General features: G+C 36.5%; 1 protein-coding gene across 1 annotated transcript in view; it reads left to right on the top strand.

Annotated features, from left to right (window-relative positions):
- The window catches only part of ATP6V1C1 (ATPase H+ transporting V1 subunit C1), a 41865-nt gene that overhangs the window by 11192 nt on the left and 11773 nt on the right, over positions 1-18900 (top strand). The window contains exons 2-8 of the mRNA XM_078072158.1: positions 5476-5646; positions 6650-6717; positions 12931-13016; positions 13648-13742; positions 15470-15561; positions 16579-16677; positions 18449-18517. Of these exons, the coding sequence (XP_077928284.1) occupies positions 5515-5646; positions 6650-6717; positions 12931-13016; positions 13648-13742; positions 15470-15561; positions 16579-16677; positions 18449-18517 (641 nt within the window). The 5' untranslated portion in view covers positions 5476-5514. The remainder of the gene's footprint in view (positions 1-5475; positions 5647-6649; positions 6718-12930; positions 13017-13647; positions 13743-15469; positions 15562-16578; positions 16678-18448; positions 18518-18900) is intronic.

The following is an 18900-nucleotide window of genomic DNA, read 5'->3' as shown; positions in this document are numbered from 1 at the left end:
TGAGGAAACTAGTGAGAGGATAGAGTTAGTTAGGATTTTAACTATTATGGACTCCAAAGTTTGTGCTTTTTTTCTTTCTGAAATCAAGGTCTCTTTTTAAATTTAATTTAAATTCTGTCTCCAGGTCTTTTGAATCTCTTATTTATTTTGCTTTTCTGTTTGGAGATATCATTGTTCCTTCTAGGAGCTAGGATAGTTTGCGATGTTGGGTGTTGCTGTTTTAGAAATTGTGATGATCCTGGATGAAACAAAAAGGGAAGGGAAGCTCAGATCAGGTCCCTTTATCTAGCAGAGAATTCCTTGGGCCTACGTCGGAGCCTGGAAGGAAACAGGACAAAAGGGTTTAAGGTTACAAGTGGATCTCTCCAAATAGGAGAGCTCAGGTGGGTCTGAGTGCAGAACATTTTCTTCTAGCATGACACAGTAGAAAGAACATAGCTTTACAGTCAAACCCAGTGAGATTTGAACCCCATTTGCCACTTATGTAACCTTGGTAAATTAGTAACCTCTTCAAGTATTACTGCTTAATTCATAGGGCTGTCTTGAGAATTAAATGAGATAGCATAGGAGACGTGTCTAACACAGTACCAAACATAGAGGACACCTCTTCCTCCCCATCACCAAACAGGCCCTAGGGAAGTCTCCAGTTGAAAGATGGAATTAGAGTACTTTCTATAAGTTTCCTAGACCTTTTTTTAAGTTTATTTTTTTTTTTTTAGTAATCTCTGCACCCAACGTGGGGCTCAAACTCAGGACCCTGTGATAAAGAGTCACATGTTCCCCTGACTGAGCCAGCCTGGCACCCCTTTCCTAGACGTTACTAGACTCTACGTTTGCTTAGAATTATTATGACATTATTTCATTTGATCCTAATAAAAGCTCAGTGAAATAGGGTAGGGCAGGTATTTATAGATAAGAAACGGGGTCCTTTTTCTTATTTCTTGAAATACTTTGGAAACCTGTTGGATGAAAAAGATTTTCTAGAACTCTAAATGGCATGATAGTGACATCTACTGTAGTAGCTCATACTATTACAGTCTCTGAAGAAGGTACATTTTGAATAATTTTAAAATCTCAGGAAGAACTTAATCGATTTAATCACCTGCTCTTTTGAGGGGAGAGGAGGTATAAAATGTCGTCAGATATACTTTAACAGAACCATTTGTATAAATAATAATAATAAAACCTCAAATTTCCAAAAACTACCATCACGTAGAAGATCTGGGTTATTAAAAAAGAGGTTGAAAGATATTATTGGATTCTCTAATTAATCAAGAATTTTAAAGTTCAAGGTAGTCCTGTAATTGGTGTTTGGGTTAAAAAAAAAAAGCTAGATTTGATAAATGTAAGAATATTAGATGGAGGAGACCAGAGATAGGGAAAAGCCAAAGCTGAAGTGGCCAAAGGCAAGTGAAAAGATAGCAAGCAGGGTTGGAGCAGCTTAGGTGAGGTGACCCAGGTACAGGAGAGAACAGGATTAGGCAATGACAGGAAAGCAGGAGATAGAACCACATTTCATCAGCAGTTTAATTTAAAAAGCAACTTACTGAGATGGATCCTGTAGTTAATATAGGTGTAGTCCAAGCTCTTACCTTTACAACCTTATGTGATTAGAGTTGCTGAATATGTCGACCCTAAAATATTTTTTAAAAATTCCAAAACATCAGAAAGGTTTCCTGTTCAATATATTATTATACTTGGTCATAACATAAACAGATTTGAAAGCATCTTTACTAGTATTAAAACAGAAAAGTTGTGTTCGGAGGATTAACGTAGTAACAAGGCTACTTTATTCTCTGGATATTCCATTTGAAAGTTCATTAAAATTATAATTTTTATAAATTTGCTAAGTATTCTGTTTTATTTTATCATAAAGTAATTATATTCTTGTAACAGTTAAAATAATTTTGAAATAATTCAAGTATACAGAAAAGCTCAAATATTTCAGATTGACAGATATCCATGTATCCACTACCCAGATTTAACAGGTATTAACATTTTGCCATATTTGCCCCAGATATTTTTTTTTTTTTTAAAGATTTTATTTATTTATTTGACAGAGAGAGAGACAGTGAGAGAGGGAACACAAGCAGGGGGAGTGGGAGAGGGAGAAGCAGGGGGAGTGGGAGAGGGAGAAGCAGGCTCCCCGCTGAGCAGGGAGCCCGATGCGGGGCTTGATCCCAGGACCCTGGGATCATGACCTGAGCCGAAGGCAGACGCTTAACGACTGAGCCACCCAGGTGCCCCTGCCCCAGATATTTTTTAAAATAAATCTTAAATACATAGCTGAAGCACCTTGCTCCTTTCTGTATTTTCTGTAAATACATATTTATGAACAGTCTATACCATTGTGTGGGAACTTCAGTTGGTAACTGCTTTGGAGAACAGTTTGTCAGTACCCAGCAAAGTTGATGATGGTTTTTGTCAGTTATCTCATGATATATAACAAACCACCCCAAACTTTAGGGGCTTAAAACAGTGATTTCTTACTTCTCCTGATTCTGTGGGTTGTCTCAGTGCTGCTTCTGCTTGTTTCACTTGGGCTCATTGATGGGGCTGTATTCAGCTGGAACATTCACTATGCTGGAAGTTTCAAGAAACTCAGCTATTCCGTAGTTTCTGCTGGTTATCAGCCCTAGTGTTGCTCAGCCCTAGTGTTGCTGTTTCTCTGCCATGTGGCCTATTATTTTCCACTAGACTAGACTACATGCTTCCTTCCATGGTGGTTTGAGGACCATAAGAAACAGAAGTGGAAGTTGCAAGGCCTCTTGAAGCCTGGGCCCTGAACTCATATAGTGTGGCTTCCTTGAGTTTTGTTGGTCAGAGCAAGTCACAAGACCAGCCCAGATTCAAGATGAGGGGAAATAGAATCCACCTTTTGATGGGAGGAGTGGCAGTCACATTGCATTGGAGCATGGAAAGACTTGTCGCCTCCATATTTGAAGACAGTCTACCACGTGATCATACTCAATTCAGCGGTTTTACTTCTATCCTGCAGAAATTCTTTCACAAAAACAGACATGCACAAGCGTTCACTGCAAAATTGTTTATAATAGCAAAAAAGTAAAATGTAACTATCCTTCCAGAGGAAAATGGATAATAAATTTTAGGTTATTCATAAAATACCTTATAGCAATTAAAATGAATGAACTACATATATGGATCACCATGAATAATTCGAAAAACAGGTTGAATGAAAAAATTAAGTTGGAAAAGAATATGGGTAGAATGATATTTATATAATAGCTTTAAAATTTAACATTTGAAGTTTCTCAGGTAGTCTAGTAATGGTTTTGTTTTCAAGTCAAAGCTTATCTCTGGATGGCTTCTTTAGAACTTGGTGCTCTGGCTTCCTTCCATGGATGGCCAGTTAAGCTGTACTATTTTCTGGCCAGACTGAATGCTTTGTCTGGGCTTGCCATCACTAACAAGCCTGTGCTTAGTTTGTTGATCATTTGAGAGAGTGTAGCTCTTAAATGCATCTTTATCATTAATGCTGGAAAAATCATTTTATTTTATTTTTTTTAAATTTATTTATTAGAGAGCACGAGAAGGGGGAGAGTCAGAGGGAGAAGCAGACTCCCGGCTGAGCAGGGAGCCCAGTGTGGGACTTGATCCCAGGGCTCTAGGATCATGACCTGAACCAAAGGCAGTCTCTTAACCAACTGAGCCACCCAGGCGCCCTGGAAAAATCATTTTAGAGTAGAGTTTTTGAGATAGTCATTTAATACCACCATCTATGTTTATACCAGTTTAACCTGTCTGAATTTCTTATCTGTAAATGGGGAGGATGATGTGTATCTCATAGAGATATCGGGAAGATCGAGATAATGTATAAAACATTTACAACAGTACCTGGTATATAGTAGATGCTCTACAAGCAGAAATTGGAAAAAGATAAATATATAGAATGGTGTCTGTGTTCACTGCACTTTCAGTTGTATAATAATTGCATGGGATTACTTCAATTATAATTCTAAAAATAGGCTGAATGAAATCATGAAATTAATAAAAGTCCATTATGATTAGCTATAATACTTTACATCTTAAAGGAAATTTAAATTTACAAAGTCTTTTCACATTCATTATATGATTTTGTTATCAGGACAACTTTGTAAGGTAGTTATTTTCTATTCAGGGGAGCGTCAACAGTCACAGGTAGTAGGAAAGTTTATGGTGGTTCTAATGAAGACATATTAAAGTGGAAATAATGGTATGGTAATATTTTCATTTTTGAGTTTGTATACTTTACCTACTTAGATTCTGAATACATTTGGCTCTAGACTTTTGTTTTTCCGTGTGAGAGGGAGGGAGGAAAAAGGGAGGTTGTAGAAGAGGGTTAGTTGTGTCTTTTGTTTTTTTTTAAGATTTTATTTATTTATTTATTTGACACAGAGAGAGAGAGAGGAAGAGAGGAGAGTGGCAGGCAAAGGGAGAGGGAGAAGCAGGCTCTCTGCTGAGTAGGAGGACCCTGAGATCATGACCTGAGCCGAAGGCAAATGCTTAACCAACTGAGCCACCCAGGCGTCTGAGGGTTGGTTGTGTCTTAATGGAACTCTTTGGAAAGGGGATCCACACACAGCCTCTCACTCAGATCCAGTGGGATTGTATCACTACCCCCCCCAATCATATTTTTACATATAAGGCCAATTGGCGAGATTTCTTTTGCAAATTTATGAATGTTTGATGGCAACTAAGTATACGCCAGGGATTTGAGGAGATTCCTTTAGGTTGAATGTGGATTAAAGTTAATGACCAATTTGGCTAACTTTGTTGGAGTTGCTAAGCCAGATATGACAAATTTATTTAGTGGCTACTGTTCAAATGCATTCGTTCAATTCCTTCTCAAAGGTAAAAGTTGTGCATGTTTTTAAATTTCCTATTTTGGTTTTATGTTTTAAAAGTTTAAGATAAACCTATAAATTTGTGACTCTTCTACTTCTTTTGTGAAATGAAACCGTTGGTAGCTAGTATTTTGAGTAGTCTCACTTCATTGAGTAATTCCCATTTTAGATGTTTTGTAATTTAAAAAAAATTAGATACTTCCTGTGTTAGGTCTTTGTCATTTTTTTTTTTTTAAGATTTTATTTATTTATTTGAGAGAGAATGAGATAGAGAGAGAGAGCATGAGAGGGGGGCGGGTCAGAGGGAGAAGCAGACTCCCTGCTGAGCAGGGAGCCCGATGCGGGACTTGATCCCGGGACTCCGGGATCATGACCTGAGCCGAAGGCAGTCGCTTAACCAACTGAGCCACCCAGGCGCCCCTCATTTTTTTTTTCTAGTATAAATAAATCCCCTTTTACCATTTATGTGGATTTACTTCCAGGTAAGTAAATTTTACTTTGCTTGAGATCATCTGCCAGTGTTGGATTAGTTTTGAAACAGGTTAATAATTATCTTATCCTGTGACTCTGAAATACTTTAGGAACAAATGGTATTAAAGGTATTTTTTGTTTGTTTTGTTTTACCTTTCAGAGTCACTCTTGATTTTGGAAAAAATACTTGGTAACAAATATGACTGAGTTCTGGCTTATATCTGCTCCGGGGGAGAAAACATGTCAGCAAACTTGGGAGAAATTGCACGCAGCAACTACGAAGAACAATAATCTTGCTATTGCTTCAAAGTTTAACATTCCTGACTTAAAGGTAAAACTGCGTGGTGTAAAATAGTGTGTGAGTTCATCATGAAGAGGACAGTTGTCTGTGCTTACCTTTTAGAAGAAATGAGATATCTGGGTTCCTTCAAAAAAAAAAAAAAAAAAAGCTCATTTCCAGTCATTGGCATAACTGAAAACTTACCTTGTTCTCTCTGATCTTCAGATTTTAAATAATGAGGAAATTGAGATTTTAGAAGTAAACTACCAAAGTGAGATAACGTTTTTAAAAACTTTTGTGCTTTTTCTATAAATTGTAATGAGAAATCTTATGAAAATATTTGATATATTACATTCACAAATATGATCTTCAGAAGTGAAAAATCTTAGTAATATATATTAAATTTCACAGTGAACCCGATTTTTTGTTAAATTCATATAGTGTTCAGTAATGTTGTAAATGTTTTACCTTTGTACCTCTTTAATCATACTTGGCAAATCTCACCTAGTTATTTAATGTGGTTAATTTATTTAACAGTTATTGAAGATCTGTAACCTGGCAGCCTCAAAGGGAAGCAGGCTGTCAGTAATTTTACAGAATAGAAAAAATCATGATACTTTTATTTTGCTGGTTAACAGCAGGCACTTATACATCGCATTCATTTAAGAAATACTTAAAATTGTATTTGGGGAGTTATGAATTGCTTTGAGACACTGATAGTCATGGACCCCTATTTAAGAGGTGCTGCTGTAAACCATGACTTCAGATGATCCACCTGTCGCTGAGCAGCACGGGTAGGGGCAGAGGCCTGCCATTAGGGAATCTGCACATCTTAAATAGTGGTTGTACCCATGAATTAGAGGATTATCTTCCACATAAAAATAGCTTTGAAATGTCTGACAAACATTTTTTAACCACACTTGTGCATTATGAAATAAAATACGGAAAACTTAAGATTTGTGGGCCCTTCAAATCAAGATGTTGTATCACCTTGTAAAAAAAAAAAGGGGGGGGGATGAAACCTAGGTAGTAAAATGGTCTATTTCCCTCCTAGGTTGGCACACTGGATGTCTTGGTTGGTTTGTCGGATGAACTGGCTAAACTGGATGCATTTGTAGAAGGGTAATGTACTTATATGCATAGACTAGAGCAAAATGAGAGTCACTGTTATCAGGCTAACTGGACATTGGGCTTATTATCACATGGATACTCTGCTTATTGGAATGGTTTTAGAAAATAATGACTTCTTTTTTCTTTGTAAATCATCTTTATGAAGGTACAATTTATATACAATAAAATATACCTGTTTGAAGTATGAAAATCGTGACTGTCTTTTTCATATTTTTATTGAGATATAATTTACATCCCATGCAATTCAGCTATTTAAAGTGTACTGCAATTTTTAATATAGTCACAGAGTTGTGCAGCCATCGCCACAGTCCGTTACAGTACATTTTCATCACTCTCCCACTTCCACCATCACAAACCTTCTGTTACTTGTCCCCCCTTACTCCCTGCCTGTTAATCTATTTTCTGACATATGTATAAGATTTGCTTATTTTGGACATTTCATATAAATGGAATCATACAATATATGGTCTCTTGTGACTAGTTTCTTTTCCTTGGCATGTTTCAAGGTTTATCCATGTCATAGCATGTATTGATATTTCAATTTTTATTTATTTATTTATTTATTTTTATTTTTATTTTATTTATTTATTTTTTTAAGATTTTATTTATTTGACAGAGAGAGACACAGCGAGAGAGGGAACACAAGCAGGGAGAGTGGGAGAGGGAGAAGCAGGCTTCCCACTGAGCAGGGAGCCCGATGCGGGGCTTGATTCCAGGACCCTGGGATCATGACCTGAGCCGAAGGCAGACGCTTAACGACTGAGCCACCCAGGTGCCCCATTTCAATTTTTTTTTTTTACTACCAAAGAATATTCCATTGTACATATACACCGTATTTTATTAATCCATTTATCAGTTGGTGGACACTTAGGTTATTTATTTCCATTTTTTGGCTAATAATACTGGTATGAATATTTGTATACAAGTGTTTGTATATTCCTATGTTTTCATTTCTCTTGGGTATGTACCTAGGAGAGTGGGGTTACTGATCATATGGTAGCTCTATTTTTAACATTTTGAGGAATTGCCAGACTGTTTTCCAAAGAGGCTGCACCATTTTATAGTCCCGCTAGCAGTGTATAGAGGTTCTAATTTCTCCACATTCTTGACGAACTTGTTACTGTTCATCTTTTTTATTATAGCCATTCTAGCGGATAGGAAGTAGTGTTTCATTGCATTTTCCGTTTGCATTTCCCTAAAGATTAGTGATGTGTTGAGCATTTTTTCATGCATTTACACTGGCCATTTGTGTTTCTTCTTTTGAGAGATGTCTGTTGGATCCTTTGCCCATTTTTTAATCGTCTTACTTGTCTTTTTATTATTGAATTGTAAGAGTTCTTTATAATTCTAGAGACAAGTCACTTATCAGATGTGAGTTGTACATATTTTCTTTCATTCTGGGTTGTGGGTTGTCTTCACTTTTTTTTTAAAGATTTTATTTATTTGACAGACAGCGAGAGAGGGAATACAAGCAGGGGGAGTGGGAGAGGGAGAAGCAGGCTTCCCACTGAGCAGGGAGCCCGATGCGGGGCTCGATCCCAGGACCCTGGGATCATGACCTGAGCCGAAGGCAGATGCTTAACGACTGAGCCACCCAGACACCCTGTCTTCACTTTCTTAATAGTGTCCTTTGAGGCACAATTTTTTTTTAAAGATTTATTTACTTATTTTAGAGGGAGAGAGAGTGTGCATACATGCAAACAGTGGGGAGAGGCAAAGGGAGAGGGAGAGGGACAGAATCTCAAGCAGACTCCCTGCTGAGCACAGAGCCTGCTGCAGGGATCCATCTCAGACCCTGAGATCACGACCTGAGCCAAAATCAAGAGTTGGACGCTTAAGATTGAGCCACCCAAGGTGCCCCCCTCAATTTTTTTTTAAAAGTATTTTATTTTTAAGTAATCTCTACATCTAGTGTGGAGCGCAAACTCACAACCCCGAGATCAAGAGTTGCTGCTCCACTGACTGAGCCAGCCAGGTGCCTCTGAATCATAAAATTTTAAATTTTGATGTCCAATGTATCTATTTTTTGTTGCTTTTGTTTTTGATATCATGTCTAAGAAACTATTGCCTAATTCAAGGTGACACAGTTTTATAGCTATATTTTCTTCCATGAGTTTTATAGTTTTAGCTTTTACATTAGGTCTTACATCCTTTTTTAAAGATTTTATTTATTTAGAGAGTGAGTGAGTATGAGCAGGGGGAGAGAGAGAATGTCAAGCAGACTGGGCCAAGTGTGGAGCCTGACGTAGGGCTCGATCCCACAAACCTGAGATCATGATCTGAGTCAAAATCAACAGTTGGACACTTACTTAACTGACTGAGCCACCCAGGCACCCCAGGTCTTACATCCTTTTTGAGTTAATTTTTGTATATGATGTGAGGTAGGAGCCCCAAATTCACTTTTTTGCATGTGGGTATCCAGTTCTCCTAGCACCATTTGTTGAAAAGACTATTTTTTCTCCATTGAATTGCCCTGTCACCCTTGCTGAAAACCAACTGAGTGTAAATGTGAGGGTTTATTTCTGGACTCTCAGTTTTATATTTCTTTCTAATCCTTATTTCTGTCTTTATGCCAGCACCACATTGTCTTTATTATTGTCGCTTTGTAGTAAGTTTTGAAATCAGAAAGTGTGAATTCTCTCTTGTTTTTCTTTTTCAAGGTTTTCTTGGCCATTCTTATACCTTTCATTTTCATATGAATTTTAGGATCATCATGTCAAAATTCTGGAAAGAAGTCAGCTGAAATTTTGATGGGGATTGTGTTGAATCTGTAGGTCAGTTTGGGGAATATTGCCATCCTAATAATTTTAAGTCTTTGTTCTGTGAACATAAGATGTTATGCCATTTATTTGAAGATAATGATGCTCTTGTTTTTAAAATTCAGTTACAGTAAAAGTTTTTCTAAACCACAGTTTTAGTCACTCCTGATACTTACTTGCTCTGTATTTCAGCTGAAGATGGATATGGGATCCTTGATCACTTTTTGCATTTTGATTAATTGGCAGAACCAGTCTACGATTCCTTTGATTCTTGGAATACAGAGCATTTAAATACTTAGGGTTTGGGTAAAGAGGTACAATTTTGTAAGATAACAGAATTTTGGAGAATCTTAGAAATGTATATTTGATTGAAGCTCTAAGGGAACTTATTCTTGAAGTCTGTTTGGAAGGGTTTCCCATGTATGCTATTAGGCTTTTCTTTATTGATGGAACAGCCATAATGCAGCGTCTCTGGGTAATAGAGGCTGATGTTGCAGAGAGACCTTTTAACATAGCAGCGTGTAGTAAGTAAATAGACAGATGTACTGATGGTCTTTAATATTGGAGGCAAAAAAGTCAGCAGACACATTTACAGTAGATTAAGCAAGAGATATTAAAAGTTTTAAGACGAGGCACTTGGCAATAAGAATGAGTCAAAGGGGGGCGCCTGGGTGGCTCAGTTGTTAAGCGTCTGCTTTTGGCTCAGGTCATGATTCTGGGGTCCTGGAATCGAGCCCTGCATCGGGCTCCCTGCTCAGCGGGAAGCCTGCTTCTCCCTCCCACTCCCCCTGCTTGTGTTCCCTCTCACTGTGTCTCTGTCAAATAAATAAATAAAATCTTTAAAAAAAAAAAAAAGAATGAAAGGATGAAAGAAAAAGTAACTTTAAAAAGTTAAAAGTACTTTACGGTGAGTAATTCCATGCATTAATTATAGGGCAAATGTGAAAATAAGTATTGATGATATTCTCAGAGCACTAATTTGATGGTATGAACATCTCTTTGTTTCTTGATTATGAAAAAGTTTGAGGAATCTCTTTGTAGTTGCCATCCCTGAGGTGATTATATTCCCTACAGTTCCATCCCCTCATTACAGTTTCAGGTCATAACCACCAGAGACGTGAAGAAGGGAGGTCCCTGACAATGTAATTATTTGGATTCTTATTAATCATCTCGTTGGCGCTATAGGTCTTTCCTTAAATTGTCATTGGGATATCCTGAATGTAGTGTAAGGTTTGTTCACATTTTTTAGGGGAGGAATCTGGAAAGTATTTAGGTTAAATGTAGTACATTTGGTTGTGGAATCAAAAGTTACCTGTGCAGTTTGTCTGCTGTTCTTTTCTGCACTGTTATGCAATCTTGTCTTTGTCAGTTTATTTGAAACAATGAGGAATTTAAATCCTGTAGTTGTTAGACCTTGGTAGAATTGACAGATGGGAGCTTAATGACTTAAATGTTCCAGTTTTTAAAGGCTGAACACTGTGATATATGGAGTAGATTACAGTTTTTACTTATCAAGTAATCTAATCAGAGCAGTTTTTAAGGTGACCATGTGTACTTTGACATAGATACTCTTGTAGAGATGCACAGGGAGATTGGGAAGTTCTGAATTACACACTCGGTTTATAAATTTGACACTAGGCAATTCTACACTCTGAACTATTTCTGCGGTAAACATATGGCCATTTTTGCGTGTTCATAGCAAATGGTTCTGTTTATAAGATGCTTGTGAAATTACACGGGAATAATGCCTTGTCTCCTTTGAAGGGATAAGTGAATTTTGGAGACATAGCCAAGTGTGTGTACAAATCCCCAAGCTAAATGTGTTGAAGACTTAGCAGTTTACATCATTTTTTCTACAGTTGTTCTACTTTATTAGGTTTGAAGTCATTTAGCATAGCGTTTTTTCTGGCCCTTATTGGTTCATGTTGCAGGAATTTCTTTTTCTTTTTCTCCTAAATATTTATTTATATGAGAGAGAGAGGGGGCGCATGCATGCAAGTTAGGGGAGGGGCAGAGGGAGAGAATCTCAGGCCAACTCCCCACTGAGCATGGAGCCAGACACGGGGCTCATCCCCAGGACCCATGAGATCATGACCTCAACCGAAACCAAGAGTTGGATGCTCAACTGACTGAGGCACCGAGGTGCCCCTTGCAGGAGTTTCTTAATTTGTCTACCCGTTTATCCTCCCTGCCGTTGAGCATATGGTCCTCAGATTGTCCAAAGCCTTGTTTTGACCATGTTACACTTCTCTCTAAAGTCTGACATCAGAGGCTATCTATCTGCAATCTGGCTCTAGGCTACCTTCCTAGCCTAACCTCCCCTTCTCAGCACAGCATTCTGGGCAGTGTGGATCCCTTGTCATCCTCTGAATGCCCTTGCTTTTCTGCCGCTCCTGATCTTGACTCAAAGGATGCCCTGCAGCAAGAATGTACTTTCTTCCCATCTAATCATCCTTTCAAAACCATTCCTGTCCTTCATTGCCCTGCTCATGAGTCATTATGCTTTTTTGATTATAGTAGCTGGAAGTGATCCCTTTTTCCTTTGTGCTTCTCTCTCTGTAACCTGGTATTCTCAGCTGGCACTTAACCATAGGTTACTTTGTATTTAGTCATTTGTGTCTTTTGGTGTCTCTCCATTTCCATGTGAAACTAGTGTTGTTTGTTTGTTTTTGTCTTGTATACTTTTGTATCCCACCCAGGGCCCAGAGGCAGACATGGAACTGGAGAAAGAACACCAAAGTCCAGACACTATGTTTCTAGTCCCAGCTCTGCCATTAGCTGGTTTTGTGACTTTGTGACTTTTTGTGATTAAGTCACTTATTCTCTTTATACCTTAACGTCTTTACTTATATAAAATGAAGGGATTGACAAAGTGATATCTAGGTGCCTCAGTAGTTATGGCACTATGGTTTCTCTTTAGCACTGTTCCTTGCATGTAGTAGATGCTTAATAAATAGTTAATGAATAAATAATACAGGACCTCATTCTTCATCATTAGTGTTGCTTGTATTCTGTTGCCTGTCGGATCTCTTTTGTCCTAAGTGAAAGCATGTAAGTGGTGAATGCTAGCTCCCAGCCTCCATCCTTTGTTGTTGGTCCTTGCAGTCAGATTCATTGATCCATTTTTGTCATATAATGTATGTTTCTCATTAGTTTCCCATTACTTTCTTTCCAGACTTAATAAACATATTGCATGTAGTCTTTTTAAATCTCTACAGTTACTCAGTTGAGCTTCACATATAACAAAATCTTGGTCCCTTTTATCCTTAAAACCTTATTTGTAGAAGTTATGACCCATGTTCTATATTATACAGATAGATGTAATGGGAACAGATATGGTCAGATTCATGTGCTTATGTAGTGTGTTCATTGTATAGCATGGAATATAGGTCTTTTTCCTGAAAATGATTGTTGATTTTTTTTTTTTTTTTTTGTGCCTCCCAAGGGTGGTTAAGAAAGTGGCTCAATACATGGCTGATGTATTGGAGGATAGTAAAGATAAAGTTCAGGAGAATCTGTTGGCCAATGGAGGTAAGCTAATACTTCAGGATTTGGTACTGACTTACATAAGGTGAATGATTTAGCTACGAAAACGGAATAGTAGTTGAGTGTCTCTTTGACTCTACATTTTTTATTCTTTTCATTTGAATGTGAAAGGGTCTGTGTTTTGAAGATTGTTGAAGTATAGACTCCTAGAAACAATTATCACCTGGTTTTAATAGATTTATTTTCAGTTTAAGTTGGCGAAGAAAGAACATACTTTTGTCAGATTCTACTTATTGAGGAGACAGTTTGAAGTTTCTTAATCTTTGTGTCTCTTTCTCTGACATTTGAGGCATATCACAGGTATGCACATATTCCATTTTTTAAGTCATCAAATTAGAAGGAGCATTTTAATATATAGCTATATATACACACATACACACATAAAAATGTGTATATATGAAAATATAAAATTTTGAGTAAGGAGAAGAGAGCCAGTCAGATTACAAGGTAAAAAATGTTGATTAATCCATGTTATTTAATATAGTTCCACATTTTTAAAATCAGGACTCTCCAGCAATGATGACATCTTTACTGATTCCATTAAAAGTTATTACTGTGTAGGAAACCTATAAATATTCTGTTGCTTCTCAGTAATTAATTTATTTCCTTATTTCAGTTGACTTGGTTACTTATATAACAAGGTTTCAGTGGGACATGGCTAAGTATCCAATCAAGCAGTCCCTGAAAAATATTTCTGAAATAATCGCCAAGGTAAGATAAAAAATGACACAGGTAGGACACAGTGATTTATAGTGGCTTTATTTATTTTATAAGTATTTAGCTGGGCAATACTCTTTAGGTTTTGACAAAGCAACTAAATGATATGTGACTGATACAAACAGGAGGTACTCTTAGTACAACTTTACCAAAAAAGAAAGATGTTAAAATATAACACTTTGCTGTGTACATTATCCAAGTTGTGCTGTTTACTTACTTAAGTGGTTAACTTAGATATTTTATCAATGGTGTTTAAGAAAGTAAACTTAAAAATTCTGTATTTATGATTTACACAAATTTAAGGGTAACAGATTATGTAGAACAGGAAACTGGAATCTATTAAAGATTTAGTAGTCATTTAGGTAGATGAAAATGATTATTTATTTTTTTAAAGATTTTATTTATTTATTTGACAGAGAGAGACACAGCGAAAGAGGGAACACAAGCAGGGAGAGCAGCAGGGAGAGGGAGAAGCAGGCTTCCTGCAGAGCAGGGAGCCCGATGCGGGGCTCAATCCCAGGACCCTGGGATCATGACCTGAGCCAAAGGCAGACGCTTAGCGACTGAGCCACCCAGGCGCCCCAAAAATGATTACTTTAGCATGGTTATGTATAGTACTGATTCAGACATTAAACTTTATGGGTTCTCTGACACCTTCTGATATTCAGTATCGATCCTCTACCCAAAAAAATGCCTGTATTCACGTACACATGATTTTATGTACAGTTTCAGGGAGTACACAGATCCTGTGAAGCTCATCCATGAACTCGCCTTTTATATTGTAGTCCTTGAACTTGAGAGAAAATGTAAAAGTCTTACCTGAAGCTATAAACAGGGCAAATAGACGAGGCCCTTTTAATTGTCAACATTGTTATGATCTGGCTAGGATGAAAATTATGGTTTAAATTATTTGGACAGACTTTTTCCTGGCTCCCAATGACTTTATTTGACAATGTGCTCTATATAAATGAGTAGATTATTAAGGGTTTTAAAACTGAGGTCATCATTATAATTTTATGAAAGTGAGTAGTTTGCTTATATAAAATGATGCTCTTACTATGAGCCTTATTTTCTTTTGATCCTTATCAAGGATCTAATCATTATCTTCTGATACTAGTATAGATGAGGAAACAGGCTCATAGAGGAATGGTAATAATGGTAGAGCTGAATTGGAACTAGTTCTTCAAATGTTAAGTCTGCTGATTTGTACTTTCTTCCTAAATTGTTAGTAGTTTTTTTTTTTTAATCAGCTTTTATAACATTTATAAATAATATTCATCCACAATTGTAATTTAATTGCAAAAATATTTTGTGTAAGAATAGTGGTGTTGTGAACAGCAAAACCGTGTAGTTTATTACTTTTGGAAATTAATCCTTCAGCCTTCTGAAGTTAAAGCCTTTTAATCAATAATCTCTGTACCCAGTAGCCTAGATTGCATTTATGTGGTTTAAGAAATAGTATCATAACAGTAATTAAAATATATGTGGACTAAAACGTTATCTTTAGTAGAAAAGATTCATATGGAAATTACCAGGGTTATTAAAAATGAAGTAGGTTATTTTTTTAAATGACCTTTTTTAAAGTTGTGCTTTTAAAATAATGGTTTACATCAGCAACCAGTGATGGTGTTTTTTAAAGTAAATGTTCAGGTACAGCTACTTTGTGTTAGTAGAGGCAGATTGAGGAAAATTTTGCCTATTTTTCTTTTTCATTTTTAAAGGGAGTGACTCAAATTGACAATGACCTGAAATCTAGAGCATCCGCATATAATAACTTGAAGGGAAATCTTCAGAATTTGGAACGGAAGAATGCGTAAGCATATCAAGTATATGTGAATATTAAGAATTGGGGAAGCACTCTAGCATGCACTGAACGAGCTGTTGTTGGGGTTTAGTGAATTCCAGTTTATGCTGTTTTTGTAATCAAAACGGTGTTTGTTTACTTCATGGAGAAAAGTTTATTAATTCAGCCTAGTCAAAACAGATGCGAGACTGATTTATTGTACTTGTTTGTTTATCCCTTTATGCATTTAAGTTTTTACTGAAAAATTGTCTAAAATTGTTTTAAATCAAATCATAGTTTAATTGCATAGCAATTACTTGCTTAAAAGAATTCAATCGAAGAATCCTTTTACAATGTAATTTATCTGCTTTTCTGTTTTCCAAGTTTAGCTTTTTTACGTTAGGTTTTTAAAAGATAGAACACGTTTGTTTTCTTGATCTCATCGTACTATGACTACTGCAAGTGTAGCTTTAAGCATTTAACTATTCAAGTTATGCGTTCATATTCCAGAGGGAAAATTGGTTGGATACCATCAGTGGAACAAACAGGGCAAGTCATTTTCATTATGAAATGTACTGGGAGACCAAATGAAGACTGATTTGAAAGAGTTGATTATTGGGTTAACTAACCAAAATTGCTTAGTATCAGATGATACCCAGGGAGAGGGAAGAAAATCAAAGGTTGTCCTTAGATGATATCATTTTGTAATTATGATGAAATAGACTTTAATTGAGATATAATGAATAACACTTGCCCAGTCAAGGTATTATGTATGTAATCAAGAGAAGAGCTGAGTTATAATAATTAAAGCAAACACAAAGGAAGATACTAGAGGCAAATTTTGATAAATGTTGACATTTCTTTAATAGTGAGGGCGGGAAATAGCTAAATTTTGACTTCTTGCAAAGTAAAAACGTTAACTAATAAAATTAATCCATTTCTCGAGATGTATATATAGTACATATATGCGAATAAAATTAGCCTGCTATTTCTTTACTTGTGTTATGGAGGCATTATCAGCCTGATTATTTTTTTCTTACTCCTCAGAGGAAGTTTGCTAACTAGAAGTTTAGCAGAAATTGTGAAGAAGGATGACTTTGTTCTTGATTCAGAGTATCTCGTCACATTACTGGTCGTAGTTCCCAAGTATGTCTTGTAATTACAAAAGTTTTTTACTTGTTAAAATATAAGAAAAATGTTAGTATCTGATATTGTAATTTGAAGTGTTCCATAGAACCCAATTGTAAAGGGACTCTTACATTGTCCTTCATTCTGTGAACCAACATGTATTCATATGGCACACATAGTAGAATTGAGTTCATAATCTGGTAATGGAGACATCAGTTATAAATTGCAATTCCAAATCAAATTTAGCAGCTTAGTAGGGTGGGCTTATTTAAAAATTAAATAATGCTAAATTTTTAGATTTTTAAAAAAATACAGATTTTAGATTTTTCAAAGTAGGAAGCTCTTTGTATTAGTTTTTCTGAAAAATCTTTGGTTAGGATGAATTAAACCCTTTAAGAGGCAAAGGATGGATTAGGTCAGGGGTTAGCAAATTTTTTCTTTCAAGGGCCATATAGTCAATATTTTACATTTTGCAAGCCCAAGGGTCTCTTACAACTACTCAACTCTGCCATGTCAACTTTGTGGTTGTAGCTGAAAGCAGCTGTACATAGTACATACAAAATGGATGTGGCTGTGTTTCAGTAAAACTTTATTTACGAAAACAGGCATAGGCTCTGGGCATAGTTTTCCTGGATTAGAGAATCCTTTGCAATCTTCTTGAGATCAGCTCTTCTGTGATCATAGTTTGTCTTGGTAAAATGAAACCTTTGGACACTCATAGGAAGGATTAGAACTCTATGCACATGCCTGCGTGTGTATGAGAGAGAAACACTTAATGGTTTCACTTCTGACTTGGACTGAAGTCTCGCTATCAAGGAATCTTTGGAGGATCCAAACTGAGGTGGGAGATTTGGGGATTCTTCACAGAATTCTTGCACGAATTCTTCCTTTGCTGTGTTCTCCATTTCTATCTGGTTAGGGAACTGGGAATATTGGAAAATGGTAGGAAAGCACCCGCATTGAATTTACTATGGCTACAATATTATCTGGCTTCTGCTTTTCTCCCCTTACTGCAGAATACCAGAGCACTGATTATTTATAATAAACTTCTTTGTATCTGTGTCTTTATACTATGTAGGAAAATAACCTTTGCCCAGATAAAAGATTTGCCACAATCTTTATTGAAAATTTGTGTTTAAGATCAGAAATTTTTATAGTTTTCTGTACATAGTAATTGAAACATAGGACCTAGGGTACCTTACATGTTGAATTATTCACTATGTGGCCTACAAATACTGCAGTTCATTAAATTGCAAACATAACTGTCTTTCTGCACACGCCCAAATCCGTTGGCCTCTACAGAGGGTTGTTGCACAATGTTCTGTGCAGCATGGTTTGCTGTCACTTAATTTACTCAATGCTTCCTGGTACACTGTGCTTTTAGTAAATACGGTTTGATCCAGCCTTTCGTAACGGCCAGTGAATAGACATGATAGAGATTTCAGTATGGCCTTTAAATTAATTAATTTATTTTTAATAAGGTAATGCATTTACCTCTGAAGTTTGAAAGTCATTTAAAATCTGTACTTTGCTTTACTTGCTTTCGAAACTTAGTTCTAGGATGTGCCTCTTTTGCAATAGTTACTGGATATAAGAGTGGTGAACTGTATTTCCTGCTTCATACTTACTGTTTCTCAGGAGGAAACTTGAATTTTTTTTTTGGTTACATAGATTTGAGGTATACTTTAGTTGAATTTCCTGTTTGTCCCATATTTTTTTCTCTTTCTGGTTATGGCAGGAGGTAAGACTTCTTTTTTCTTTTCCACTACTTACTGTACCTTTTCTGCAGGTTAAACCACAACGACTGGATTAAGCAGTATGAAACACTAGCTGAAATGGTAGTTCCAAGGTCTAGCAAGTAAGTAGTAGTCTTTGTAAAACCTGTTTCTTTCTTTCCTAGAATTCCTTTTTAGAGTTGGAATGTTGGGTTAGGAAATAGCTTTATCTTTTCTTTGTGGTAAATTTACGGTTTCAGGACCATCTTTTTCACCTTATAAATAAGTAACTCTAGTTATCGCAGTTAAAGACCTGGAAGGGACTTTGTACAGTCTGATCGACTGTCTCATGTTTATAGGTGGAGAAGTTTGAGGCCACAGGGGTGAAGTGGTTTCCCCAGAGTCACACATCTCATTGATGGCAGGGCTAGAATTAGAACCCAGGTCACTGGTATGGTACTTTTTCTGCCATGCTTTGCCACCTTCTGAAAATTCTTCATTCAGTATTTATTGTATACCTACTATA

The sequence above is a fragment of the Halichoerus grypus genome, chromosome 5 (assembly GCF_964656455.1).
Source record: "Halichoerus grypus chromosome 5, mHalGry1.hap1.1, whole genome shotgun sequence".
In the NCBI taxonomy this organism is placed as follows: Eukaryota; Metazoa; Chordata; class Mammalia; order Carnivora; family Phocidae; genus Halichoerus; species Halichoerus grypus.
Note: the sequence above shows the minus strand (reverse complement) of the source record. Positions and strands in the feature narration are given on the sequence as shown.